Source organism: Vulpes vulpes, chromosome 16 (assembly GCF_048418805.1).
Source record: "Vulpes vulpes isolate BD-2025 chromosome 16, VulVul3, whole genome shotgun sequence".
Taxonomy (NCBI): Eukaryota; Metazoa; Chordata; class Mammalia; order Carnivora; family Canidae; genus Vulpes; species Vulpes vulpes.
Genome location: NC_132795.1, coordinates 6,124,980 through 6,152,852, shown reverse-complemented (window position 1 = coordinate 6,152,852; position 27,873 = coordinate 6,124,980). Strand labels below are relative to the sequence as shown.

At 55.4% G+C, this 27,873-nt stretch overlaps 2 protein-coding genes across 10 annotated transcripts in view; one reads left to right on the top strand and one right to left on the bottom strand.

Annotated features, from left to right (window-relative positions):
• The window catches only part of TNS1 (tensin 1), a 229,696-nt gene extending 226,835 nt beyond the window's left edge, over positions 1-2,861 (bottom strand). The window contains exon 1 of one of the 2 annotated variants that reach the window (XM_072741836.1): positions 2,727-2,861. The gene's annotated coding sequence lies outside the window, so the exon portion shown is untranslated. The remainder of the gene's footprint in view (positions 1-2,726) is intronic. The other variant, XM_072741842.1, reaches the window with a different exon arrangement.
• A 1,107-nt stretch (positions 2,862-3,968) lies between these two features.
• Positions 3,969-26,854, top strand: RUFY4 (RUN and FYVE domain containing 4). 8 transcript variants are annotated; one of them, XM_072743097.1, is made up of 14 exons: positions 3,970-4,179; positions 4,362-4,450; positions 5,931-6,079; positions 6,208-6,314; positions 7,560-7,685; positions 7,973-8,079; positions 8,427-8,570; positions 9,009-9,075; positions 9,576-9,716; positions 10,130-10,747; positions 11,331-11,437; positions 18,595-18,741; positions 23,712-23,822; positions 24,320-24,799. In XM_072743097.1, exons 3-14 carry the CDS (start codon positions 6,040-6,042, stop codon positions 24,420-24,422), a joined length of 1,818 nt encoding a protein of 605 aa, XP_072599198.1. In that variant the 5' UTR covers positions 3,970-4,179; positions 4,362-4,450; positions 5,931-6,039; the 3' UTR covers positions 24,423-24,799. The 8 variants fall into 8 exon arrangements, 7 of the variants coding, with proteins under 7 accessions (XP_072599200.1, XP_072599198.1, XP_072599197.1 ...); XM_072743096.1 differs by adding an exon at positions 4,744-4,864 and having other exon boundaries at positions 3,970-4,450; XM_072743095.1 differs by adding an exon at positions 4,720-4,864 and having other exon boundaries at positions 3,970-4,450.
• The last annotated feature ends 1,019 nt before the right edge of the window (positions 26,855-27,873 follow it).

The window sequence follows — 27,873 nt, the reverse complement described above, 5'->3', positions numbered from 1 at the left end:
CCCTTCTCCTGAGCTTGGCAGGCTGACGTGTGCTGCCAAAGGAGAGCTCAGAACATCAGGCAATCAGGGGACCGTGAGGAGGCCACCTAAGGGGTGAAGGGCCTACACCTCCAAGCTCCAAAAATCCAGGGCTCTGAGACCTGGCAACCAAAGTGGGCAGGCCTCCCCAGAGCAAAGAGGAGGAGCAGGCCACAAATTCCAGACAGAGGAGGAGAGTAGTGTGGGCCACAGGGCCTAGAAGGACAAAGCAGGCCGCCAGAGAGAAGAGGGCAGTGTGGTCTGAGCAGAGGACAGCCTGCTTAGGGGAGTGACTTAGGGCCAGCATGCAGGGGGACAGAGACTGGGGCAATGTGGCCTGGGTGGGAAGGGGCTGCCCAGGGGGGAGAGAAGGAGAGCTGTGGGTGGAGGAGGTGTAGAGCCTGTGGCCCAAGGGGAGAAGCTTAGCATAAGTATTGGAGGAGGACGGGGGAACGTGGTCAATGGCAGCAATGGTGGCATGTCAGTGGCAGGCCTGCCGATGGGAGTGCCCTGGCTAGGAGCCCAGATGCCTGAGCAACTTCTAAGCCCTGACTCCTGAGGGGAGCTGAGAGCTCAAGAGATGTTTATCCGCCACAGGAACGTGGTAAACGCCTCCTCTAGTGAAATACTAGGCCGCCTGGCTGTTCTCTCCTGGGTCACCTGGTCTCCTGAGAGCTGCAGTATAAATGAGGGGAGGGGGGCCCGGCGAGGGGAGACAGCAGCCAGCAACAGCATCCCCCCCACCCTGGAGCCAGGGCCAGGGGAGCAGTGGGTGAGGGCTGGGACTGGGATGGAGCTTCATCTTGCAGATAAAGGAGGGGGTGAGTCATAGGCGAGCGCCAGGCGCTCTCAAGAGGCCACGCAGAAACCAGCTCATCCGAATGCAGACAGACACTTGTTCCCATCCCTGTCCCTGTGGCTGTCACACACCCACGCTCTCACTCCTCTCCTCCTCCTTCTCCCTTCTCCTTGATCACCCACCTCCACTGCCCCTGGCTTCTTCCTCCCTCGAAGCCCCTGTCCCCACCCACCCTCACATGGCCCACCTGGCATCCGCCCCACAGCTGCCTGCATCCGGAGCACGGAAGGTAGGGAGACAGAGAAAATAAAGTCAAGAAGGGTCTGAGATAGGGACACCTGGGTCGCTCAATGGTTGGCGCCTGCCTTCGGCTCAGGTCGTGATCCCAGGATCGGGGATCGAATGCCCTGCGAGGAGCCTGCTTCTCCCTCTGCCTATGTCTCTGCCTCTCTCTCTCAGTCGGTGTCTCTCATAAATAAATAAACCTTAAAAAAAAAAAAAAAAGGGTCTGAGATAGGAACAGATAAGGGAGGGACACTGTGAACTCACTTCTGCCTGAAACCTTCAAGGGCAGAGGAGTGTTCATGAGACTCTGAGGCAGAGGAGAAGCCCTGATGACCTCTGGAAGGGCCTGACCATCGGGGGGTTGTGCGATGTCACTCTCACTCTCCAGATCCTCTGCCCCTTTGCAAGGGCCAAGAAGCAATAATACGGGATGCCCAGCTGACACCCCGAGGCCTCACCCTACCCCACTAGGCTAGGCTCAGGCTCCCATCAGCATCACACATGGGCCACCGCCCCCTAGAAGGGCTAGGGCAGCAGCTATGCCCCACCACGCCTGTCCGTCAGCATGATCAACCAGCGCAGTGATGAGCAGCGCTAGGGAGCTGGGAAGGACCGGGAGCCCAGTAAATGGAGCCCTGGCAATGTGGGGTATAACCAGGAATGTCATCCTGCCTTGGAGGGACATCTGGTCAAGGGAGACGGAGGGGTCACCAGCATGCACACACACACACACATACACACACACACACACACCGGGCTTCCTGGCTGCCCCAGTGATGGGGAAGAAGGGCTGGGATGCGGCCTTAGGGTACATTTTGAGTTGCCCAAACACGGAGTGCCCCAGGTGGAGGCACGTAAGACACGGGCATTATAATCCAAACCCTGCACAGCAAACAAACCTGAGGAGGCTGCATCCGTCCCAGTTCCCAAACAGGGAGGGAGGTTGGGATTAAGCAGGTAGCCCAGAGCAAGATTATCTAGCCCCTAGTGGCCCCAAATGTCTCCTTGTCCTCCTCTTCCTCCTTGGAGAAACCTAGTGCCCACACCTATGCCAGGCCTAGTGGTTCCGCGACAGACGCCTCATCCGGAACAAGCACCTGCCTTTCCGACCCTCTGGGTCAGCTGCCCACCTGCAAGACCCACTGGAGGCAGAGAACGCAGGGGGAGGGGCCAGCTGCCCACATCACCTGCAGGTCAGTCCTTGCTCTGCTTGGGCCTTCCCGGGTTCAGAGGGCCCCCTCCGTCCTGCCTACAGAGGTGGGTGACAACGCGGCGGCTACCCTGGGACACACCGTCAACTCGGGACCAGCTCGGGGGAGGTCCGTCCTTTCAGCGCCCCCCACCGCAGCACTCCGGGCCCTACCTGGGCGGCTCCTACACCTCACCTGAACCGCTTGCCCTCGCGAGGGGCGAGTCGCGTCCCACGGGCGCCTCCTCCCAAGGCCACCAGAGGCCCAGGACCGGCCTCGGCCCAGGCCCAGCTCGGGGCCGCCCCTCCCCGCTGCGGGCTGCCGGCTTCCCGGCGCGGCTCCCGGCTCCCGGCTCCCGGCTCCCTACCTGTCTCAGGTGAGCCGGCTCTGCCCGCCACCGCCTCCCGCCCCCCCGCCGCCCCGCGGCGCCCTACCTGACGCGGCGGCCGCCCGCTCTCGGCGCGGACCGAGGCCCCGGGCTCCCGGCGCTCGGCCGGGGCCGGGGGGCTCCCCGGGGGCTGGGGGCCGCAGGGGGGCCCGGGCTCCAGCGCCTCGCAGCACACCAGGCTCACGGTGCAGCCCATCCGGCCGGGCGCCCGGCGGGGGGGGCGGGGACGCGGGCGCGGGGAGGGGGCGCGGGGGGAGCCGGCCCGCCCCCCGCCCCGGCCACCGCGGGGCCCTCGGGGCGCCTCGCCCGTCCGGGGGGTGGCGACGCCCCCGGCGCGCCCCCGCCCGAGCCTCCGGGGCCCGCGCCGCCCGCCAGCCGCCGAGTGCCGGCCGGGCGAGGGGTTGGCGACGCGGGGCCCGGGCTGCGGGGGGCGGGGGAGCCCCGGGGGCGCGGGCGGAGGCGGGGCTGGGGGGCGGGACCCCGGGGGCGCGGGCGGGGGCGGGACTGCGGGACCCCGGGGGCGCGGGCGGGGGCGGGGCTGGGGGCGGGACCCCGGGGGCACGGGCTAGCGGAGGCGGGAGCCCGGGGATGGGGGACGGGCTGGGGGCGGGACCCCGGGGGCACGGGCTAGCGGAGGCGGGAGCCCCGGGGGCGCGGGGGCCCGGGGGTGCGGGCTGGGTCGGGGGAGCTGGGCCCCGGGGCCGCAGGCTGGCGGGGGGGGCGAGGCTGCGGGGACCCGGGGGCGCCCGCGGCGACCTGCCGGGTCTGGGAGGGCGAGCAGCAGACGGACGGCGGCGGGGGCGGGGGGGCGGGAGGAGGAGGCAGGTAAGGCGAGAGCGCGGCCGAGCGCGGGGCACCGGGGCACCCGGACACCGACGGGGGCCGGAGGCTCCGCGGGGCACCGAGTCCCAGGCGGGGAGAGCGGGGCAGGAAGTGGCGGCGGGAGGGCAGAGCCGGGCTGGGCCACCGCGGGTGCCACTGTTGAGGTCTCCGAGGTCTGGGAGCCGGAGCGCGCCCCTCGGCTCGCCCGCGCCCGGCCTCGGCCCCCCCGCGCACCCAGACCCGGACCGCGAGCCCCAGCCGGCCCCGCGGGGGAGCCTCGCGGAGGCGGAGCACAGCGGGCTGGGAGGGCCACCCAGCCGCCCGGCCCCGGATCCCAGCCTTCACCGTGGCTTCTCTCGCAGTCTTTTAGGGGGGAGCAGCCGCGGCGGGCAGGATGGCCCCGGTGACCAGGCACTAAGGTGGGGAGGAGGGGGGAGACACCCGGGCGGGGGCGGGGGGCACGGGGGCTGTCCTCCTCCCCACCTGCACCGCGCTCCCGGGAGAGACTGGAGACCCGCGGACGATCCGGGAGCCGCAGTCACAGCCTCATTGTGCCACCTGGTGGGGACAAGGAAGAGAGACAAGAACAAGTGACACGCGCACCCCTCAACCACCCCCCTCCAATGAGAAGCTGGGGAAGGAAACTTGCATTTGGGCAAATGCTGCTGTCACTCAGGGCGAGCTGGCTTTTGGCCAACAAGTGCATCTACCACCAGGTCTGCCTGAGGGGTACCAACCCCCAGCCCACCCATTGGGCCCTGGCACCCTGGACCTGCCCCTCCCACTTCTCCCCCTCCCCTCTGCACCCCCGCCCCCAGTTTTGTGCTCCTCCTGCTCTGAGCAGGGGTTCCCCCTCCAGGGTGCTGGGCTGGGCCTGAGTCACCTCCCAGGCGGCACTCTGGGAAAGGCTGTGCAGGACGCAAGTGGCCGCTCTCCAGGCCTTCCCAGGTGAGTAGCAGGGAAGGGGTCTAGGGTGGCAATGCCAGGAGCGGGGGGCAGAGGTTCTTGGACAGAAAAGGGAGAGCAGAGGAGGTACATCTAGGTGGTCATGGATTTTGTAGAGCATCTGGACTGGAAGGGGATGCAGAGACCCTCCGTCTGTGCCTGGGTCTACCAATGGGGAAACTGAGGCCCAGAAAAGCAAAAGGTCATGCAGTGAGTTAGCAGGGCCAGGGCAAAGACCCAGGTATCTCTCTCTCTCTCTCTCTCTTTTTAAGATTGTATTTATTTATTCATGAGAGACACAGAGAGAGAAGCAGAGACATAAGCAGAGGAAGAATTCGATTCTGGAACCCCAGAATCACGCCCTGAGCAGAAGGCTGATGCTCAACCACTGAGCCACCCAGGAGTCCCGAGACCCAGGTCTCTTAACTCCCAGCTCAGTGTTTCCTGAACACCATCCTGCCCGTCCACCCCCCTTTACCTTCTCTCCTCCCCCCGCCCCACTGTGTCCCCTGCTTCTTCACTCCCACCCACCCCTGAAATTCCAGCAACAGCAGCACCCAGGTTTCCCGTGCCTGGTCTTTACTCTGTTACATCAGGATAAGCCCCTGGGGGGATCCCTGGGTGGCTCAGCGGTTTAGCGCCTGCCTTTGGCCCAGGGCACGATCCTGGAGACCCGGGATCGAGTCCCACGTCGGGCTCCCGGTGCATGGAGCCTGCTTCTCCCTCTGCCTATGTCTCTACCTCTCTCTCTCTCTGTGACTATCATAAATAAATAAAAATTAAAAAAAAAAAACAATTTAAAAAATAAAAGGATAAGCCTCTGGCCCCCATCGGCCACAGGACTGCTCTCTGAGCCCCAGGACCCACTGGGGTAACAGGCCACAGTTCCCTCGGGAGAGAACCATAGGACTAAAACCAGGTGCCCTGCTCCCCACACACACCCAGCATTCTGGCCCCATCCCAGCTCTAGGGCCTCATTTTACTTCTGCCTCCCTGTCCTCAAACACACACATTTTCCGCTCAGCTGGGGGCCAGGAAAGGATGAATGTGTGCCTCAAGGATGATGACTGCTCTGGCAAGGCTCCCTGTGGGGCAGAGGGGTGACTTTCCCTCAGCCCAGTGCCCTCATGGCCCGAGCACTAATGGGCCGCTTGTGTCCAGTTGCCCTGTGTGTGAGCACACGGACCAGAGGTCAAACTCTAGCTTCTCCACCGAGAGCTTTGTGACATCGGATAAAAGACTCATCTGTCTGTCTGAGCTGCCCTCTCACCGGGTATTCAATGGAGTTAATGACCTCCTAGATTATTATGGGGCCTAAGACGAGGATGTCAGGCGCGGAGCACGGCACCTAGCACCCAGGAACTGCCCATTAGTGAGGGCCACACCATCCCCTTCGCACGCTGGCCTACAAGGAAGAGCTGGTGTGTTTATCCTGCCAGTTAACTCACTGTGTGACTCCAGATATATCCCATTCCTGGCCTAGGCTCTGATCCTTCCTTTGTGTGGGGAGACAACTGGGCAGCTGAACCCAGAGGCGCCTTCCTGGTTGGACCTTCGAGAGCCACAAGGAATCACATCACTTTGGAATACTCATGGCAGAGGAGGGGGCCATCCTCACCAGGAACCTGAAAGGTGAGTGTGTCCCGAGAGGTTTTCTGGGATGGAATTGAGGGAGAAGGGAGGGGTCTTGGGAGCCCTGCCCTCAGAGCCCTCATGACCTAAGGCTTGATGTCCACCCCCCCGCCCCCCCCCCCCCATAGCTGCAGTCTCGGCCATCCTCCAGGACTATGGGGGCCGGCAGCAGCCGGTGACAGATGCCAGTGCCGAGCTGCACAGACTCTGTGGCTGCCTGGAGCAGCTCCTGCAGGTGACCCTCCCCACCGCCCTCCTCCCAGTCCCCTCTCTCCTGGCCCAGATAACCAGGAGGGTTTCCCCAGATACCAAGGAAGAGCTGCCCGCCAGCCTCAGCCGCCTCAGAGTCCGCAAGCCCTTCCTGACATCTGACCTCACTCTTGGTGGTTGTCACTGCAGCCTAGGAAGTGAGGTGGGGCCAGGTTGGGGCAGGGTGGGGAGGGGGCAGGGGTGGGGAGGCAGCCACCGGGCTCTGAGGACTGATGTTTCAGAGGCAAGGTGTCCTAGGCCTGGCTCTTCCTGCTGCTGGCACTTTTGTTGAGCACCTACCATTGGCCAGGCTAAGCCCTTCTCATGCCCCACTCTACTAAATTCTCAAGGACCTCCTGAGATGCTTGATGACCCTACCACCCCCACATACACACACGTAGCCTTCCTAGTTCTCTGTGTGTTATGCACATGCGTGGTGTGAGTGTACCTGTGTGCACACATGAGGTGTGTCAGGTGCATACAGGGTGTGTCAGTCTACCCCTCATGTGCTGCACTCCAGTCCCACTGGCCTCCTTGATCTCCCTAAAGCGCACCAGGAGTGCACCTACCTCAGGGCCTTTGCACTTGCTATTGCCGCCGCCTGCACTGTTCTTCCCCCAGAAATCTGGATGGCACAATTTCTCATTTCCTTCAGATCTGGACTTGAGTGGTATCTCCTGGATGAGGCTCTCTCTAGCCACTCTAATCTAAATTTTTAAAACACACACACCTCCCTAATCACACCCACATGGGCCTACACACCACAAATACACGCCACAAATACACACCACACACATCACACACCACACACACGCACCACGTACATACGTGTGTGCACACACCACGAACTTTCTATTCTCTTTCCCTGCTTTATTGTTCTCCTTGGCAGGCAGCGCTGTCTAACATAACAGATGTTTTACTGACTCAGTGTGTTCGCTGTCTAACTCCACTACCAAGTGTATGCCCATGAGGTCAGTTTGTTCATCGCTGAATTCCCAGGGCACAGAACAAAGTCTGGCACAAAGCAAGTGCTCAACAAGTACTATTGGAATGATTGAATGGAACACCAAAGGCTCAGAGAGGCCCAGCACCTTGCTCGTGGTCACACAGCCCGTCAGGGCGGAGCCAGGCCCGTCTACTGTAGCCCTTTCCTCTCTCAGCGTGCTGGAAGGCAAGGCCGCTTCTGGGAGGAAACATCTCTATGCTTTCCTGTCCCTCATCTTGCTCCCAGTTTGACCAGAAAGAGCAGAAGAGCTTCCTGAGGCCTCGGAAGGATTACTGGGACTTCCTCTGCACCGCCCTGTGGCGGCAGCGGGGTGGCACGGAGCCGGTCCACTTCGTTCACTCACAGGACAAGGTGTCCAGAGCCAGGTGGTAGGGTGGCTGGCCTCAGCATCAGGGGGTCCTGTCATCGGGCCCTTGGTGGGGAAGGCCTCTGGGGTCCTCTTTCTCACCCATCCCTGCCCCACGGACCACAGACCGACCCCTCACCTGGTCCTCACATCTCATTAGCCCTGCCCTCAGCATCCCTCCGGCCACCTCTTTCCTCCCATGACGATACAAGTTCCCATTTCATCGGTCTGTGCTGGCTGAGTGCCCCCCAACCCCCGGCCCCCCACCATTCGCCCCCTATGCACCCCGCAGCTGAAGACTCCTCTGGCAAAAGGCCGTGCTCTCATCCGCTTCTGCCTGGCCCGGGGACAGCTGGCCGAGTCCCTGCAGCTCTGCCTCCTGAACACAGAGCTCACCAGGTGGGGCTGTTGGGACGTGCTCCTCCTGACACCCTCGGAGCCCACTGTCCCTCCCTTGTGCAAGATGCCTCTCTCCCCGCCCCCCTGCCCCAGATGGAGGGTGACTATCAAGAGCAACTAAATTGAGAGCCATGAGGGAAAAATCAAGGAAGAAAGAGCAAGGGGGTCGGCCAGAACACAGGAGTCCCTGTAGCACCATGATGCCGAAGCCTCCTGCTCCCCGAGGGCCACACCCTTGCCTTGGGAACCATGCCACGTTGTGCACAGCGGAGGCAGATTCTCGGGGTGGTGAGGGGAGCAATAGCACCAAGGCCAAAGGCCAAGGCTGCCGCTCACTATTAACACAGGGAATGGTATGGCCCCCGGAGCCCTCTGGTGTGCCCCGAACTCCGGGAAGACCTCTTGGACGCTCTCTACACTCTCAATGCGGTGGCCTTTGACTTGGACCTGCAGTGGCCAAACCTAGACGAAGCCTGGCCCATGTTCTCAGAGTGAGCGGGTCCTGCGTGGAGGGAAGCCTGTCTCCAGTGCCTCACTGACGTTGACCACCACCCACCCACCAGTGAGCTCCAAATTCGGCCTCTGGTCCCATCAGTTCACCTCCCCTTCTTGCAGTCAGAGGCCCCGGTTCCCCACCTCCCCAGGCATGTTTGCCCAGTGTAATCCCACCACGTTGCGTGGTGCTGCATACAGGACACACTCCGAAGGAGTTGTTGGAGGGTCAGAAAGATGAACCCATGGCGGGTGTCAGCATGAGTGGCTGGTGGGGGTGCGTGCGTGGATGGAGAGGGGCATGCATCCACGAGGATGAGGGCGGAAGGTGGGAGGGGTAGCACGGTGAATGGGGGGTTGGAAAGATGGGATGTCCTGCAGCTGAGCACCAAGGCCACTGCCGGAGAGTGCCCCCCCGGCCCCCCCTTTCACTGCAGGTCCTGTGGCTCCAGCGCCAGGACCCAGGGAAGAAGACCCAGAAAGACCAAAGATGCCCTGAAGCAGGTGCCTCTGCCCAACTTCACTCTGAGTTGCCTCCTCTCCATCTCTGTTGGGCCCCCCAAGGATGAGCAGTCACAAGCAGACAGACACCAGCGTGTAGACCTGAGGACTGGGAAGCCACAGGAGAAGGAAGGGCTCATATTCCCGAGTTGGTGAGGGTATTGGGGAGAGAAGGGGACCATTGGCACCCTACGCGGGAGCCAGGGAACCCAGGGAAAGGGGGCAGGGGGAGGGTAACCAGAAGCATGAAGGATGCACACCAGGGAACAGCCTCCATGTGACAATTTGCAAACATCTCAGTTCAGTTCAGGAGGCAACTGAAGAGCCAGGTTTCTGGGTTCAAATCCCAGTTCTGCCCCTAATAACCAAGGTCCCTGGCAAGTGGTCGTGAGGATGCTTTGAGACAGACCTCGTGTAGCACAGAGCACAGCCCCTGGCCACATGCTCTCCAAGTGGTGGCTTGTGGCTCTTCCGGTCCCCAGTCTCGCTTTGCACCCCATTAGCTTCCAGGCACCAGGTACAGAAACCATGAGGACACAGCCTCCGACCAGAAGGGGGAGTCCGTCGCAATACAACCTGTCAAGCGCGGTGATGCGGATGTGCACAGAAGAACATGGGAGCACAGAGAAGGCTGCCTGAGAGAGGTGACTCTTGGCTCTGTGGGTCTCTAAGCTTTCACCACAACCCTACGAGGCAGACGTTATTATTCCCATTTTACAGACAAGAAAACTGAGACACAGAGAAGTTCAGGGGGCAGGGTCAGAGGAGAGGGTGGGAAGAACTTCGTGGAAGGCAGATCGATGCAGAAGGCGCAGGGGAGGGAGGGAGGGAGGGAGGAGAGGAAAGAACAGGGAGAAACACCACCGCTCCCTGACCAGACCACAGCTCGGCCGGATCCACCTGGGGAGATGGGAACATTCCGATTCCGGGGCCTGGACCCCAATCTCCTGACTCAATTCCCTGAGAGTTAGCAAGTTCCTTGGTGAAGGTCTGTGGCCCCTTCTACGCACCCGGTTGGTGAATTGGTTGTGAGGGGGCTTTGGGGGCTTCTCTGCAGATCTCAGCCGCACATGGGGACCCCACAGGAGTCCAGCCAGAGGAGCCGCACACTAGCCATGCCGGCTGTCGGCGAGATGCGCCCAGGGAAGACTGGTTAGCTGCACTCCCCAGGTCGCAGCAACACAGGCATCTTCGTCCCTCCATGGAAAAGAAGAGAGAAGATCCCAGGAGCATCGGGCGCCCGCAGAGCATGTGGGAACCAGAGGGGGAGGAGCTTCAGGGAGCCCCAAGAACAGGATTCTGCCTGGAGAACTCAACACCCAGCGTCCAGGGACAAGGGGAGCGGGCCGAGGGAGCTCTGAAGGAGGTGATAGGGACAGAGGCTGAGGACAGAGGGGTCCTACCTGGTGCAGAGGGGACACCTAAAGGGGGAGCAGAGTGGGGTCATGTCCATAGGCTGCCGGCCTCCAGCCCCACAGGGACAATAGAGGACACGATGCCAGGGAGCCAGCAGGAGCTGGAGGTGCCTAGCCTTCCGGGGGACCCTCGGGTCCTACTACGAGACCTGGGAGCAGAGGAAGACGCCGCCCCAGAGAGACCACAAGGGGAAACAGGAGTGACCACTGTGACCAGGAGGAAGGAACAGGCAGCGATGGCCTTGCAGGATGTGGTCAAGGTGAGAGCAGCTGAGCTCCCTCTCTCACCTGGCCCACAGGTGGGAGCCTTCCTGGTAGTAGGGGGCGGGCCTTGCAGCCGCCAGATCAGTTCTGATTGGTCCGCACAGGATGATTATTCTCCCAGGAGGTCTTACCATGGCCTGTGCCAGGTCCACTCCATTCATCATCAGTCCTACCTGCCTGGCTCCTGCGGGCACTTGGGTCTGAGACCCCTCCCCAGCAGGTCTTCGGGGCAGCCACCTCCCTGCTCTTGTAGCTGCTTCTCCTGGAGATCACCAACATCGATTTCGGGCCTTCCTTCAGCCTCCTCTCTGGCCAGAGCCTTCATGCCCAGTCCCCCCACCCCCCTGAGCTCTACAACTTTCATCTCTCAGCAAAGGACAGAGTAGTGGCTCCAGGCTCACCAGCAGTAGAGCCGGGCATCTGCTCCCAACGCTGTCCCCCAGCCCTGCCCTCCACCCCAGGGCTGTCTCTCCTGGCCTGGGGTCTCACAGGGATGTTTATCCAGTCAGACCTGGGGGCTGGGATCTCTGCCCTTCTCCATCAGCTTCCCTCTCCCTCCCTTTACCTCCCACCCCCAAGAGCCTGAGACATGGGCTCCAGAAGACTAAGGAGCAGGCCCAGCATCTGGAGCAGCTGCTGAAGGAGCGGGAAGGGGAATTGAAGACACTGCAGGAGCAGCTCAGCAGGTAACCTTGGCAACGGAGCACATAACAGGGGAGGCTGGGAGGCCACTGGGTGGAGCCCCCCCCCCCCCCAGCTCCTGCTCCTCCTTCCTGGGTCACCCCAGCAGGCATCTTCTGAGTGCCTCCCATGCTCGGCACAACCTCAGGATGCTGAGGCATCAGGGCAGCACACCTGGGGCTCCCGGAGGAGCTCCCACTCTCCCACCCTTGCCAGCCCCTCCCTCTCTGGTGTCTCCAAGAGCCTCCTGTCCCAGCCTCCCTCCCCTCCCACACTCACCTCAGCCCCTCTGCTGCTGCTCCCCTCTCCCTCTCCTGTCCCTCCACACCCTTGCCCTTTGGTCCCCACCTTTCCCCTGTCTGCTTGTCTCTCACTTTCCTGCTCCCCGTTGCAGCGTCTCTTTCACCCTCTTCAGTCACAGCCCTCATCGCAACCATCACGTACTGAGCATTTACTATGTCCCTGGCACTGTTCTAGGCATTTCCTTTTAACGAACTTGTGAGGTAGGTTCTCTAAGGATCTCCATCTTCTAGATAAGGAAACTGAGTCTCAAAGGCCCCACACAATTGCCCCAATGTCTCCCGTCAGTGGAGGAGCTGAGGTCTGCACCCCGGCAGCTGGCTGCACAGTGGGCTTACACACAGGCGCTCAGCCAATACCTGGCCTCTGTCTCTCCTACTCAGCACCTCTCACCACCCAGCGTCTTTGCCTTCCCATCATCACGTTAACTCAAGAGCCCGGAGCACACTCTCTCAGCGGCTGAGCTTCTCCTTCATAATTTTTTCAACTATCTCCGCCGTGCAAAGGTCTTCCTTGGCCTGACTCCGCCTCTCTGGGTCTCGCTCCCTTGGCCCCTGTGTGCCTAGTGTGCTCACCTGGCTCTGTCTCTCGCACACGCTGACCTTCGCCCCCAGGGCCCGGGAGGCACCAACCCGAACCCCATGGGAGCCCGGGGAGCTGTGCCTCAGACTGAATCACCGGCCAGTTCACTGTCTCTGCTCAAAAGGCTGAGAGAGGCTGTGGGCCCAGAAGCCAACCCCATAAAAGGCCCCCAGGGCTCCTCCCTCCAGATGCTCAGCTGAGCCTGGCAGTTTGGACAGGGAAGAGTCCCATGATCCAGGCCCCAGGTGAAGGCAGGGGCCTTGCCCACCCAGGGACCTTCTCTGGAAATCCAGACGGGCTGGAGGGAGCAGCTGGGAGGCTCCGAGGAGACCACCGGACCCAGGCTGCTCCCTTGGCGGGGAGACCTTGTCTCACAGGCCGCTGTCCTGCCACCCATCCTCCCACAGACCCTCTGTCGGCCTACTCTGTGCCAGCCCTGTCCTGTGTGCCGGAAATCCTCTTTTGGGCCACACAGACCGATCCCTGGCCTCGTGGAGCCTACCTTCTAGTGGGGAGGCAATCGATGAACCCGATAATCACAGTGTCCCATGTGACAAGCTCTAAGAAGAAAAAAAATGGAGCAGGGAAAGGGAATGGACGTGTCAAGGGGTGATGTTAAACACGGCGGCTTGGCCCGGGACCTCCCTGAGAAAGCATGTGTGAGAAAGACCTGAAGGAAGCGAGGGATAAGCCATTTGGGTATGTGGTGGAAGAATGTTCTAGACAGAGGAGCAGCAAGAGTAAGAGCCCGAGGAGGGAACAGGCCTGGCAGGTCCGAGGGCCGTCACTGAGGCTCAGTGCAGTAAAGGAGGGAGAGAGGTAGGGGCAGGCCACGCGCTAACAGGAGACCCTCGCAGGTCGCCAGAAGGACCTTGGCTTTGACTCAGAGAGAGAGGAAGCATCGCGAGTTCTGAGCAGAGGAGGGACAAGACGAGCTGTTTGCTTTAGTGTTAAGTACGTTTGCTTTTTTTTTTTTTTTCAACAATTCGATGGCTTTGAGTGTATTCATAAAATTGTGCCTCGGTCACCACCCAAAGAGAAGCCCCCTGTACCATTAGCCACTGCCCATTTTCTCCCATCCTCCCAGCCCTGTGCAGGCCCTAATCTGTCCCCATAGCCGTGCCTATTCTGGACTGATCTGTGCTCTCAAGGGCTCGCGGCTCCTGCTCCGTGGAGCTAGTGTGTAAGGAAGCAGGGACGCTGATGAGGAAGGGGAAGGCAAGGGAGCCCCCAGATGCTCTGGCAGAGAGGCTGCGGGATTCTGGATCAGCTGTGAGGCCGGGCTTCCTGGTGGGGGAGAGAAAGACGGAAGTCAAGAATGACTCTTCATTTTCCAGCCTGACCAGCTGGAAGGCTACAGTCCCAGCTGACGGTCTGCCGTGGCAGGGCAGGCTTGTGGGGGAGTTGCAGGAGTTGAGGTGAGAATATATTAAGTTTGAGACACCCGTTGGACGTGCAAGTGGAGTCGTTGGGCAGACAGCAGGGTGTGGAGCTCGGAGGAGACGCACAGACCGGGGACCTGCTGCGGAGTCAGAATGCAGAGAGCGGGAACTTGTGTTCCTGGGGCTGGGAGGAGGATGCGCTCCCCTGCCTCTTGGGATCCAGGGAACTCAGGAGGAGCATGTCACTTCAGGGGTCCCCGGCATCCATCTGGGATTGGCTGCATCACCACCACCAGACCAAAGTGCCACGGGGCCCACTGAGTCAGCCAGCAACACTGTTGTGCTTCTACTGAGGCCATGAGCGGGGACCTGAGGAGACAGGCAGTAGATCAACAGATAGAAATAGGCTGTCAGCTAGTCATGGGTGCTATGGAAAAACATCAGTCCGGGAAAGGGGACAGAGACAGAAGAGTCACCTAGACTTAGAGCCGCAAGCTTCCTCTCTGAGGAGGTGACAATTGAGCAGAAGCCCCAATGACTGGGAAAACTGGACCATGCAAATATCGTAGGAGGAGTGCTCCAGGCAGGGGGCCCAGCAAGTGCACTTGGGGACACGCGGGCCCGTGTGGCTGGAGCAGAAGGAGACCCCCGTGTGCTATGGAAGGCTAGAGCAGAGTCTTGAGCAGGAGGTGGGGGTTCCCATGGGGTTCAGGATTGCTTTGTCTGTGGTGTGGAGGATAGAGTGAAGGTGGGCAGGGGCGCAGCCCACGGGTGCAGAGCCCCAGGCTGGATGCATACGGGAGACCTAGCAGACCAGCCAAGCATCAGGCCCCAGCAGACCAACGGGGACTAAGAAAATATGCTTGGAACTGGGCTACGGGGCATCCAATACCCACTCCCCAGCTTTTGAGCCTTGGCACCTTGGGAAACTGGCCTTCCCTCTCTGGCCTCTGGTCCCTGATTTGCAGAAGGAGATGGTTGGATCTTTAAAGTTCCTCCTTCCAGCCCAGATGCTCTGTGAGACCATCTTTCCAAGCAGGTAGGTTTCCTCTGCCCCTGGAGGGACTAACGTGACTAAGTCACGTATGACTGGAAGAGGTCCTCAGATGGGGAGATAGGCAAATATCACACTTCTCCCCCACCCTCACCCTCCACTGAACTCCTTTGAGGCAGACCAGCCCCTTAGGACCAATCCTAAGGATTGGTCCCTGCTCCCACCTGCTGCCCACTCAGCACTGGTGCCATAAACCCCTGGCGACCAGGGCCCTGCATGGACAAAAATGCAGAGGCAGAAAAGTATGGCTTGACAGGCCTGCATCCAGATCTCTGCTCCCTCCACTTACCAAGCTGTGTGACTGTAGGCAAAGTGTGATCTCCTCCCTGAAGCTCTATTTTCATTCCTGTAAAATGGTGATCATACTAGCTGCCCATGAATTTGTGAAAATTAAATGAAACTGGGCTATAAAGCACTGGGCTCAGGGGCTGGCATATAGTAGGTGTTCAATACACTCAAATTCCTTCCATGCCCCCCTCACTGCTCCCACACCAGCAGTGTCTATCAGCCCCTGCTTGAAATATGCTGGTGATTTTCTTTTTTTTTTTCTTTTTTTAAAAAGATTTTTTTACGGACACCTGGGTGGCTCAGCGGTTGAGCATCTGCCTTTGACTAAGGTCATGACCCCAGGATCCTGGGATCGAATCTCATGTCGAGTTCCCTGCAGGGAGCCTGCTTCTCCCTCTGCCTATGTCTCTGCCTCTCTCTGTGTCTCTTATGAGTAAATAAATAAAAATATTTTTAAAAAAGATTTTTATTTATTTACTTGAGAGAGAGTGAGCACAAGCGGGGTGGGGGTGGGGGACAGAGGAAGAGGGAGAAGCAGATTCCCCACTGAGCAGGGAGCTGACACGGGGCTCAATCCCAGGACCCGAGGCTCATGACCTTAGTCAACGGCAGATGCTTACCCGACTAAGCCACTCAGACGCCCCACTTCAATAGCTTTCAATTGCATTGAGATTAAAGTCCACTACTCCTGGGGCCAGGGAGGGAGACATCAGGCCCTGTATCCTTCCCACCTCATCTCTTGCCTGCCCCTACCTCCTGCCCTTCCTGATATTTCACCTTCCCTTGCCTTCTTTCAGTTCCTCAAACAAACCACGTTCGTGCCAACTTGCGGACCTTTGCATGTGTCCTTCACTGGCTCTACATGGCTGACTTTTCACCCCCTAGATCTGCTGAAAAGTCACCTTGTCTCAGGAGTCTCTCCCGAGGACCCTCTCAAGTCTGACCCCCCTCCTGTATCTTGGTCATAAGCTTCACTTCACTATCTTACTAGCCTATCACCTGCTTTGACCCCTGCCCCAAACACCCTAAGCTCTATTGGGAGCCATATGCACTTCTCTCTCTCTCTCTCTCTCTCTCTCTCTTTTGTATATTTTTTTATTGGAGTTCGATTTGCCAACATATAGCATAATACCCAGTGCTCATCCCCTCAAGTGCCCCCTCAGTGCCCACCACCCAGTCACCCCATCTCCCCATCCACTTCCCTTTGTACCACCCCTTGTTCGTTTCCCAGAGTCAGGAGTCTTTATGTTCTGTCTCCCTCTCTGATATTTCCTACTCATTTTCTCTCCTTTCCCCTATGATCCCTTTCACTATTTTTTATATTCCCTGAATGAATGAGACCATGTTTGTCCTTCTCTGATTGACTTACTTCACTCAGCATAATACCCTCCAGGTCCATCCACGTCGAAGCAAATGGTGGGTATTTGTCGTTTCTAATGGCTGAGGAATATTCCATTGTATACATAGACCACAGCTTCTCTATCCATTCATCTGTCGATGGACACTGAGGTTCCTCCTACAGTGTGGCTATTGTGGACATTGCTGCTAGAAACATCGGGGTGGACGTGCCCCGGTGTTTCACTGCATCTGTATCTTTGGGGTAAATCCCCAGCAGTGCAATTGCTGGGTCGTAGGGCAGGTCTATTTTTAACTCTTTGAGGAACCTCCACACAGTTTTCCAGAGTGGCTGCAGCAGTTCACATTCCCACCAACAGTGCAGGAGGGTTCCCCTTTCTCTGCATCCTCTCCAACATTTGTGGTTTCCTGCCTTGTTAATTTTCCCCATTCTCACTGGTGTGACGTGGTATCTCATTGTGGTTTTGATTTGTATTTCCCTGATGGCCAGTGATGCGGAGCATTTTCTCATGTGCTTGTTGGCCATGTCTGTGTCTTCTTCTGCATATGCACTTCTCTATTCCCACCACCTCAAACAGCCATTGGCACCCCATAGGTGTTTAATAAATGTTCCCTCCCACTCAAAGACACCCCCGTAAGCACAATGCTCACTCACATCAGGGCCAGCACCAGCCACGCCAAAGGCCCTGGAATCAGAGCACAAGTAAACTAGCTCAGGAAAATGAAACATCGGTACTAAGAAGTAAGGAGACTGAAGACCAGAATGTTCATTAAAAGTCAGACCACGGCCCTGAGCACAGGGACACCCTTCCTTAAGGCTGCAGGGACTGACTGGTCTTTCAGAATTTCCGTGGGGATCTGTGGCTGGTTTGATTTTAAGCTCCCCCACCCCACCCAGCTTTCTTCTCTGAGGCGTGCTACATGGCGGCACTGGAAAAACTCATAATTCAGTTCGTTGTCAAGCCTCTTGCAAGTCTCAAACACACTGAAGCCCAGGGATGTGGCCACACACACACATCTGAGGTCACAGGATGTGTACCCGCCTTTGCAACACCCTCCTATCTGAGTGATGGAGGGAGTGACTAGAACCCAGGGCGGGGACCTTCTTATTTCCAGTCCAGTAGATTTCTTGGAACTTTCTAGGAAGCCATCAAAGACAGAAGAGGCAAGAATAGAGCTGAGGAGATGCCAAGCCCAAATTGAAACAAAAATCTAAGAAAGCCATATGTTTAATATTGCTTTTTTAACTGAAAATACAATGTATTATAATGTTTCAGAATATTTTAGAACCTAAAAATTACCCCAAGCCCTACACCACTTACCTCCCTCCCAAACCAGTAATTGTTCTCAGCTGGGCACAGCCCATCCAGCCTGGGTCCCCAGACACCCCCCTTCCCTCCAGAGAGCTGCCACAATTGTGAGCATGCCCTTCAAGAAAAATTACATTTTAAAATGGAAATGTTAAAAAAGAAAAGAAATGAAATGCAAACGGAAATGTTGGCTCATCCTCTCTAAGGGAACACATGAGGCTACATACACCCTGTTTTCATTCCTCTGAACAGTTGGTAAGGAGTCAGCCTATAGATGTCATGCTCTACAGCACTCAGCTCGTGGTGTATGGTGCTGTGTGTTATGTGTGTGTATGTGTGGCATAGGAGGGTGTGGGGAGGTGTGGAGAATGTGTGGCGTATGTGTGTATATGTGACTGTGTGTGTGTGTTGTGTGTGGTGTGTATATGTGTAGTGTGTACAGTGTGTGTGGCCTATGGTGTGTATGTTGTGTGTGTGATGTGTGTGTATGGTATGTGGTATATGTGTTGTGTATTGTGTGTAGATATGGTGTGTTGCAAGTGTATGCAGTGGGAGATCAGTATGTAGTGTGTGGTTATGTGTGTTATATGGTGTGTGTGGTGTGTGTGGTGTGTTGTGACTTGTGTGGATGGTGTTGGTGTTCTGTGTTGTGTGTGTGTATATGTGGCGTGTGTGACATGGGGGGCTGTGAGGGCGTGAAGTACATGTGCAGTACGTGTGTGTCTGCGAGCATGTGTGTCGCTGGTGTGTGTGTGTGTGTGTGGTGTGTACGGTGTGTGTGCGCGCACCAGCTGTAGGAGGCCCCACCAGCTTCCCCGGGGGGCTCCCTGTCAGGTAGAGGCCTGGCTGGAGCAGCCATGCTGAGAGCTGAGCCCTCCTCCCCTGCCCAGGTGTCAGGAAGACAGGGCCCGGCTGCAGACAGAGCTGGAGCAGAAGCAGCAGGAGGCCGAGAGGAGGGACGCCAAGTACGAGAAGGAGCTTGGAGGGCAGCGGGACCTGGTCCGCACCATGAAGATGAGGGTGCTAGAGCTGGTTCGGTAAGGGCAGCCACGGGGGGCAGGAGTGCGGGTTGGGGTGGCGTGGGATGCAGAGACGGGAATGAAGATTCTGCTCCACTAAAAACTATCAAGCAGGGTTCTGAACCCTTTATGTACCCTGACTCTTCTCCTTCCTTTAGTCATCCCAGCTGTTCTCCTCATTCTATAGATGAAGACACTAAGGCCCAGAGAGGCTGACTAGGCCACCAAGGACACACAGCAAATGAATTGCATGGCGTCCACTGGCTGTAAGGCACGCCACCACTGCAAACCCCCCCCCCCCCACACACACACACATACACACACACCTACTAAGGTTAGGGGAAAGGAAAGGAGCCCATGGATGGAGAAAGGATTGAAAGAAAGGGGAGGTGAGGCAGGAGCTAATGTCCTGTACCTGACTGCCTGCTGGGCTTCCTCGGCCTCTGGGTGGGTCTATGGGCCATCCTGGGTCAGCTGTCCCGGATTCAGAGGCTGAGCGCACCAGGATTGATTCCAAACCACTAAGCCACAGAGGGATGGAGGAGCTTTGTAAAGTCTGGCTTCTGCCCTTCTGGCTAGTGGGGAGCTAGTGTTATACTTTGACCCAGTTCAGGAAGCAGGACACCATTGGACTCAGGTTCCATTAGAATTGGAAGGTCATTGAGGAATCATCTAGGACTAAATCTTCTTGCACAAAATCCAAGTGATATTAAAGATGAGAGAAGGGAGAGGTCAATCTGGAAAGAACAATTTAAGGAATGATCTCCTCCAAGGAGCCGTCAACTGGGAAAAGGGGGGATATAAAAAATTAGCTGTATATCTCACAAAAGAATTTAAGGTAGCCAACAATAAAAGACACAAGTGCCCACACATATGATTGTTAAAGAAAAACAGATGAAATAGAAGAGGAAAAATATATACTCCCGAGGTATTAGGATTAGGGTTAGGGTTAAAACTTAACTCTGAGCATTTTGGCGGGACAATCAAAACTGGAAACAGTTGCCTAAATGTCATCAGGTGTTCCAAGGAAAAATACAGCAGTGCATCAGGAAAGAAAAATGTTTTTCCTTGTGTTAAAGAAACTCATCACAAGATTCCAAACTGCGTAATCTAATGTCCCTTGCAGACGCATCATGGAAAATCTGGCCCTAAGCAAAAATAAGGGAGGAAAGCCACAGAGACTGACTTCTGCATCAGGATGGTAGACTGATAGCACATCACCTATTTTCCATCCAGAAATCTCACTAGAATGATTGTAAAAAAAAAAATATTAAATAAAACTTGTAATAGAAAGGTGGAGGGGCCAACCAGAAAAAAAGAGATTTCTGCTAATTTCCAGAAACCAGAAAATGGATGAAAAAAGTAGACACTGGAGTTAGCCCAAGTTAAAACTCAGGGCCAGAGACACCAGGGTCACCAGGAACATCTCAAATGGCAGAAATGAAATGAGAGACAGAAATTGGGAAAATTAACTGATAAAGTCATTAGAAAGAGCAGTGTACACCCCCCTGCCTCCTTGACTGCAGAATATTAACACCAAGGAGTCTATTTCCGAGGCAAATCATTAAAACATCCTTCTCTAAAAAAGTTAGATGCCCCAAAGAACAATGTGTTCTGGCATTTGTCCGCATAGCAGCTAGCTCCCTGCCCAGTCCTTCCTCAAAGGATGCCACAAGCCAACCGCCCCTGTCCACTACTTGAAGCTTGAGCAACTTAAACATGAAATGGTAACCAGAGATCCCCAGATGTTTGAGAAGAATCTAGAACATAAAAGGAAGAGACAAAGATACACAAAAAGACAACATCTCCCATGAAACAAGACGCTGTGCAAAGCGACCAGCAAAAGATGAGAAATGTTCTTGGAAATTAAAAATATCTCTCAAAAAATTTTTTAATTCATAAGGACTGGAAAAGGAAGAGGAGGCAGTCTCTCAGGACATGGAGTAAAAGGCATGACAAGATGGAATGCAGGAGAGAAACAATTGCAAACATAAAGAATCACTCCAGGAGTTTCACTATCTTCTCCAACTGACAATTCCAAAGGAGAGAATAAGATGGAGGAGATTGTCAGATAAAATGATGAGAGACTTTCTCAACTCTGATGGTCACAGGTCTTTAGTGTAAAGATGTCACTGAGTGACCAACACAAGTGAAAGGAAGGGAAAAGCCCACAGATACACACCATTGTGAAATCTCTGTAGAACGAAGATGAGGGCAATATATTCAAACACGTCACTTATAAAAGAAATACGACATGGAAAAGCATGTCAAGAATCAATGGTGCTGGGACGCCTGCATAGCTCAGTTAGTTAAGCATCCAACCCTTTGTCTTGGCTCAGGTCTTGATCTCAGGGTCATGAGTTCAAGCCCCACCTGGGGATCCACGCTGGGTGTGAAGTCTGCTTAAAAAAAAAAAAAAGGAAAAAGAATCAGTGGTGTCATACTTTCAAGTTCTGAGGAAGGACAAATTTTGGCCTAGAATTCTAGGTCCAGCCAAATTATGAAGCAAGTAGGGAAGGTGATTCAGGAAGAAAACATTTTTTCAGAAAGACAGGTCACAGAAAAAGCAACTCCCACACAGCCTTTCTTGGGAAGTTAATTAAGGATGTGCTTCCGAAAAACAAGGAAGTAAGCCAAGAAAAGAGAAGACGTGGAATTCAGGAAGCAGTCACAGTAACCCAGGGCAGAAGCAAAGGGAATTCCCGAGATGGCAAGTGGACAGCAAGCCCAGAGAGTCCAGGCTGTTGCAGAAGTATTGAGGACCCAGGAGGAAGGTCTCTGGGGAGAAAGAGAATCAATAGAACACCTGATATGATGAAGAATTTGTTGGGGAGAGGGAATAATTAGGTGATGCGTAAGGCAAGTCACTCAAAGAGCAAAGAAAGGCAACTGGAAAGTCCTGGAAAAATAGGAAATTTCCAAGAAAGGGCATGTTTAAAACCCATCTGAACTCTCCCTGAAGCAATATGCTTAATATTGTCTGATAATGTAAATACTATTAATTGATTTTTTTTAAATGTTAGAATCAACCTAAAAAAAAAAACACAGAAAACAATTGCAATTTTAGAACAAAGGTGAAGGTCATCATCTAAACAATATTAAGTATAGAATAGAATCCAAGAGAACTTTCTGTGAAGATGGAGATGTTCTATAACTTTGCCCTATCCGATATGGTGGCTACCAGTCACACCTAGCAACTGAGCACTTCTGATGCGTCTAAGGAACTAACGTTCTAATCTTAGTGAAATTTTTTTAAATTTTTTAATTTATGATAGTCACACACAGAGAGAGGGAGGCAGAGACACAGGCAGAGGGAGATGCAGGCTCCATGCACCGGGAGCCCGACGCGGGACTCGATCCCGGGTCTCCAGGATCACGCCCTGGGCCAAAGGCAGGCGCTAAACCGCTGCGCCACCCAGGGATCCCTAATCTTAGTGAATTTTAGTTGAATTAAATACAAGTTTCAGTAGCCACACGTGGCTAGTGGCTACCATATTGGACGTTGTGGGACTGGGTGACAAGTAGGAGGTGGGCGGAGGAGGCCAGCTGAAGGCAAGCGGAGGCTGGCGGCACCACGGTCGTATCACCGAATGGCAACCAGGATGCTATCTGTGCCTCATAGGATGAGTGAGGGATAAATGTGTGAGTGTGTTCCGTAAAGCTGCTGTAGTAACAGAGAAACCAAAAACAGGGATATAACTGCCTGGGGAGGAAGGAGGCGGAGCTAGTGGGATGGTACGAAATAAAGCGAACTCCCCTGACATCAGGGTAAGGAGCTCTGTAGAAGACGCTCCTTCTTGATATGTCAGGAGGAGAGGATCTGAGCATGTTATTTAAGTGTGGGAGTAATATCAAGGAGAAAAAGCTAAAAGTGTAAGAAGTGGTTTGCCACCGACATTGGAAGGTGTGGGGAGGGTGTCTATTTCCCTTTGATCTAAGTTCTTCTGTGCTTTTGGAGTTTTAATGCATGTGTATGTATCATTTTGCTTAAAAAAATTTTTTTTTAGAGAGGGAGGCTCAGAGGGAGAGAGAGAGGATCTTAGGCAGGCTCCATGCCCAGCTTGGAGCCGGAGGAGGGGCTCGATCTCACAACCCTGAGATCATGACCTGAGCCGAAATCAAGAGACTGATGATTAACCAACAGAGCCACCCAACCATCCCAGATTTAAAACAAAAACATTTTAACATTTTAATCCACATTCCTAAACATCCTTTTTTTTTTTTTTTTTAAGAGATGGAGAGGGGGTAGAGGGGCAGAGGGAGAAGGAGAGAGAGAATCTTAAGCAGGCCCAACTCCCAGTGAAGAGCCTGACATGGGGCTTAATTTCACCACCCTGAGATCATGACCTGAGCCAAAATCAGGAGTCGGACGCTTAACCAATTGATCCACCCGGGTGCCCCCTTTAAAAAATAAAAATAAATAAAAAGCAGTGAGGACAGTTTTGCAGGAGCAAACTTTGCAGATCATAACTAGAAGGGGGTTTGCATCAAGTGCCAAATACAACCTGCGGGCATTATAGGAAACTTCTGGGGGCGTCCACAATCAGGGAGCACCCCTAGGAGGAGGTGGGATCTATAGGCCACGTTGGGCAAGGGGGACCCAGGTGTCGCCGTCCATCTTCCCAAAGACCACAGACTCCCTCATCTCTTGTGTGTATGTCTCTCTCAATGTCTCTTTCATGATCTCTTCATTTCTGTCTCTCCTTTCTCTGTCCATCTATTTGTCTCTCCCTCTCTGTCTGTGTCCCTGTCTCTGCGTCTTGTTCTCTCTCTCTCTCTCTCTGTTTCTCTCTCTCCATTTACCTCGCCATCTACCTCTCTCCATCTCTTCTCTGACTCCCTGGCTTCCTTTCTCTCTGTCTCCCTCTCATTTTCTATGCCTCTGTCTTTCCGCGCTGCTGTGTGTGTGTGGGGGGGGGGTCTGTGTGACTCCATCTCATCTCTTCTTTCTCCCCATCTGGGTCTCCCCACCTCCACGGGCCCATCAGAGAGAAGGATGACCTGTGGCAGGAGGTGCAGCGTCTCTCTTCCATGGCCCCAGGGTGCTGTGTGGCCTGCAGCAGGGTGTTTGGCCGGCTGTCTCGGCGGTACCCGTGCAGGTAATGGGGGGGGGGGGGACACAGAGTCCTTGCTCTGCCCCCTTCGGGAAGGGAGGGACACGGGAACTGGGGTTTGGGAAAGCCATAGAAAGCCAGCCACTCACTTTACACAACACTTAGCGTTGACCTGAACCAGAGCAGTGGAAAGGGCTCAGAGGATGGGATTGTGCATCCATCCCTCCCCAGAAGAGACCGATTAACAGGCCTCTGGGAGGAGTCCTGTGCAGAGGACGCTGCTCCCGTCACCCCCCTCTGGGAGTCACCCCTCTCTGGGAGCACGGGCAGGACAAGCAGTGGGAGGGAGGGGGCCCCTGCCCAAGACCCTGCCTGTTTGGATCTAAAAGGCTCTTGGAGGGCATGAGCCATTAAGACACCCTTTGGGGACGGGAGCCTCCTTGGACAGCCCCAGGGCCTCAGGAGGGACAGCTGTGCTCAAAGCCCGCGCCCCCCTCCCACACCCACACCCCTGAGCTCCCGCTCCCCCGCCCTGCTCCCAGGCTCTGCGGAGGCCTGGTCTGCCATGCTTGCTCTGTGGACTACAAGAAGAGGGAGCGCCGCTGCCCCCCCTGCTCCCAGAAGGGAGAGGCTCAGTCCCACTGACGGCAGCACCCAGGACTGGCCGCCCACTGCACCCAGGAGCTCCCTCCCCTCCTCTGGGCTGGTGATCTGAGGCAGCCAGTGCTCAAGTGCGGAAGGATGGATGCCGGCTGGCAGGCAGGAGGCGGAGGCAGGTCGGAGGCCTGCACCCGCCACCCATGAGCTGGGCCACTTGAGGAAGCTCACTGCTGTCCGGCTTCTTCCTGAGCAAGAGCGCCAGGCACCGTCCTCCCTGAAGTCCCTCTAGGCTCAGGACATCCTTGGCCAAGAAGACCCAGGGGCCCCGACATCTCTCCGCACCCCCACCCCATCTCTCCCCCAGCCCCCCATTCCCCACACGCCCAACCACCCAGTCTGGAGTCTGTTTTGAAAGTCTGCTTTCGGGGATCCCTGGGTGGCGCAGCGGTTTGGCGCCTGCCTTTGGCCCAGGGCGCGATCCTGGAGACCCGGGATCGAATCCCACATCGGGCTCCCGGTGCATGGAGCCTGCTTCTCCCTCTGCCTGTGTCTCTGCCTCTCTCTCTCTCTCTGTGACTATAATACATAAATAAAAAAAATTAAAAAAAAAAAAAAAAGAAAGTCTGCTTTCGTGGTGTTTCATTTTCAACAGCTCTCCCGAGGTGCTGTTGCCCTGTAACACGTTTCATATAAATTGTACAATATGATGGGTTTTGACCTTGGTATCACCCACAAAACCATCACCGTATTCGCAATAAAGAATGCACCCATCATTCCCAAAATTTCTTCATGCCCTTTATAATCGCTCCCTCTCCCTCGCCATCCCTAGGCCACCACAATTCTGCTTCCTACCACTAGACACCAGTTTTCCAGAATTTTATAAAAACAGAGCCCTGCAGTATGCACTCTGTACTGCCTGCCTCCTTTCACTCAGCGTACGATTCTGCGATTCCTCCGGGTGGGTGCACGTCTCAGAGGTCCCCATTTACTGCTAAGTAGTACCCCGCTGCAGGGAGAGACCACAATTTTGTTCACACCTTCACTCGTTGCCAGACATTTGGACCGTTTCCAATTTGAGGCTGTTACAAATATGTTTCCTACGATCATCGGTGTACAAATCTTTGTATAGACGTTTGCTTTTCTTTCTCTTGGGTAGATACCTAGGAATGAAATGCCCAGGTCCTCCGATACGTGTATGTTTAACTTTTAAGAAACTGCTGAGCTGTTTCCCAGACAAGTTGTGCATTGTCCCCGCACCCCAACCTCAACACACACACACCAGCAGTGTGTGGGAGTCCCCGCCGCTCCCCAGGGCATCTGGTTTGGTGGACAGAAGAGGTGGACCAGACAGACATGGGGCTTGAGCCTCTCTCCTTTCCTTCCAACAGCTCTGGTGACTCAGTGGTTTCCGAGCTGTGAGTGTCTGGAGGGAAGGGCTGAGACTAGGTGACTCTCCTCCATGCAGTGCTCACTCAGCTACATTTTAATAGACAGTTGGTGAGGACTCATGTAGCTCCCTGGGACGAGAGCATATCCCCTGACTGCCTGAGAAGTCTTACGTAAATTTATTTACCGGACAGCCAACTGTGGTGCTTCTGAGCATACTGTTTCCAAAGAAGCGTGGGCCCCACTTTATATCAAGGGGATTAGCTGCCCTATCTGAGCTCCAGGGCAGACTTTGAGGCCCCAAACAGGCATTTGTGCTGTTATCTCCATCCCCTCTGCCTCACACAGACTGCCAGAGCCTCTGTAGCAGTTGGGCAACCCTGTGGCTCTGACCAGCGCCTGTGGACCGCCTCCTGGGGTCAGGGCCACCCAGAGTTGCATCCCATTACCATTGCATGGAGCAAGAGTTTTGCAACAGCAGTTCCTGCCCTGGAGAGCTGGTGAGAACTTCTCCTTAGCAAAGGCTGCAACAAGGTGAGGGGCAGGGAATGGAGGGAGCGGAGGGGGGCAGGGCTGGGGCCCTGGAGCAATCAGGACAATAGAATCACCCCTACCCTAAAAGACAGCAGTCCCTTCTCGAGGGTCAGAGTTGCTCAGAAACTTTTATCAGGGCGAGGTTCTCATTATAGTGGAAGACCTCATATTCTAGTGCAACTCCAGAGTAGAGTTCAGGTCTGCCCGAAGAGCTGATGGGAGAGAGGAGACCCAGCAAAAGCCAATGTTCAAAGAGGAGGTAAGATGCTCCTGGACAAGAACTCATCAGAAGGAAATCGGGGCAGGGGGTGGTGCCCGGGTGGCTCAGATGGCTAAGCATCTGCCTTTGGCTCAGGTCATGATATTAGGGTCCTGAGATCAAACCCCGCATCAGGCTCCCTGCTCAGTGGAGAGTCGGCTTCTCCCTCTCCCTCTGCCCCTCCCCACCCCACTCATGCTCTCTATCTCTCAATTAAATAAATAAAATCTGAAAGAAAGAAAGAAGAAAGAAAGAAAGAAAGAAAAGAAAGAAAGAAAGAAAGAAAGAAAGAAAGAAAGAAAGAAAGAAAGAAAGAAAGAAAGAAAGAAAGAAAGATCAGGGGCCAGGAATGGAGGAGCTTGACCTCCTCTTCATTCAGGAGGGATGGAAGGACATTGCTGACAACCAGGCTCTAGACTGGTTCAACGCTGCCCCCCAAAGAGTCCCCAGCAAGTCCAAGGAAGAACACCAAAGCTCCACAGAGACACTGGAAGATTGGGGATGCTCTGGCCAAAGGCTCCCCAGTCACCACAGGCCACCCCCAGCAACGCAAGGGCACCAGTCATTCAGCAGTGACTCCAGGGCGCCTGTCTAGCACAGCAGCACCAAGAGGAATGCCTGGGAGACACTCCCAACAGACTCCCTCAAATCCCTGGGAGAATTTCATGGGAGGATGATGCCCTGCATGAGCACGGAGAGTCTAAGCCGGTGCAACTTTGGTCACTGCTCTTGATGCGACCTCGTTCGTGCACACAGCTGGGGATGCCCTGGGAAATCGGATGTCACTCAGATCCTCCAATGTACATCAGCTCCCCCACTTTGGCAACTCATTTAGTGCTCAAAAGAATTATATGAAGCACCCAGGAGATGCCACACACTGTGATCAGTTTGGGGATACAGAGATTTTATGATATATTTGTCATATGTTTATATGTATTATTTTTATTTTTATATATCATCTATTTATATTTATTTATATATTTTTGATATGTATAAAAGATATAAAATCCCTACTTTTGAGAACCTCACAGTGGGGAGGAGGGAGCAGCCAGATGATTACAAATCCTGTAACTGAAGCCACAATAGAGATAAGTCCCCGGGGTGTGGACAGCACAGAGAGAGGGCCGCAGTCCATGGAGGCCCTGACCCCGCTGAATCTTAAAGGAAAGAGGAGAGTTGGCCAGACCAAAAAATACAGGGGAGGGTGTTCCAAGAGGAAGAGAAATGTATGCCAGGCTCTGGGGTGGGGGGGGGGCCACCAAACAGCTTTTTGGGAACTACAAGTAGTTCGCTGTGGCCTGTAGTCAAGGGGTCCTG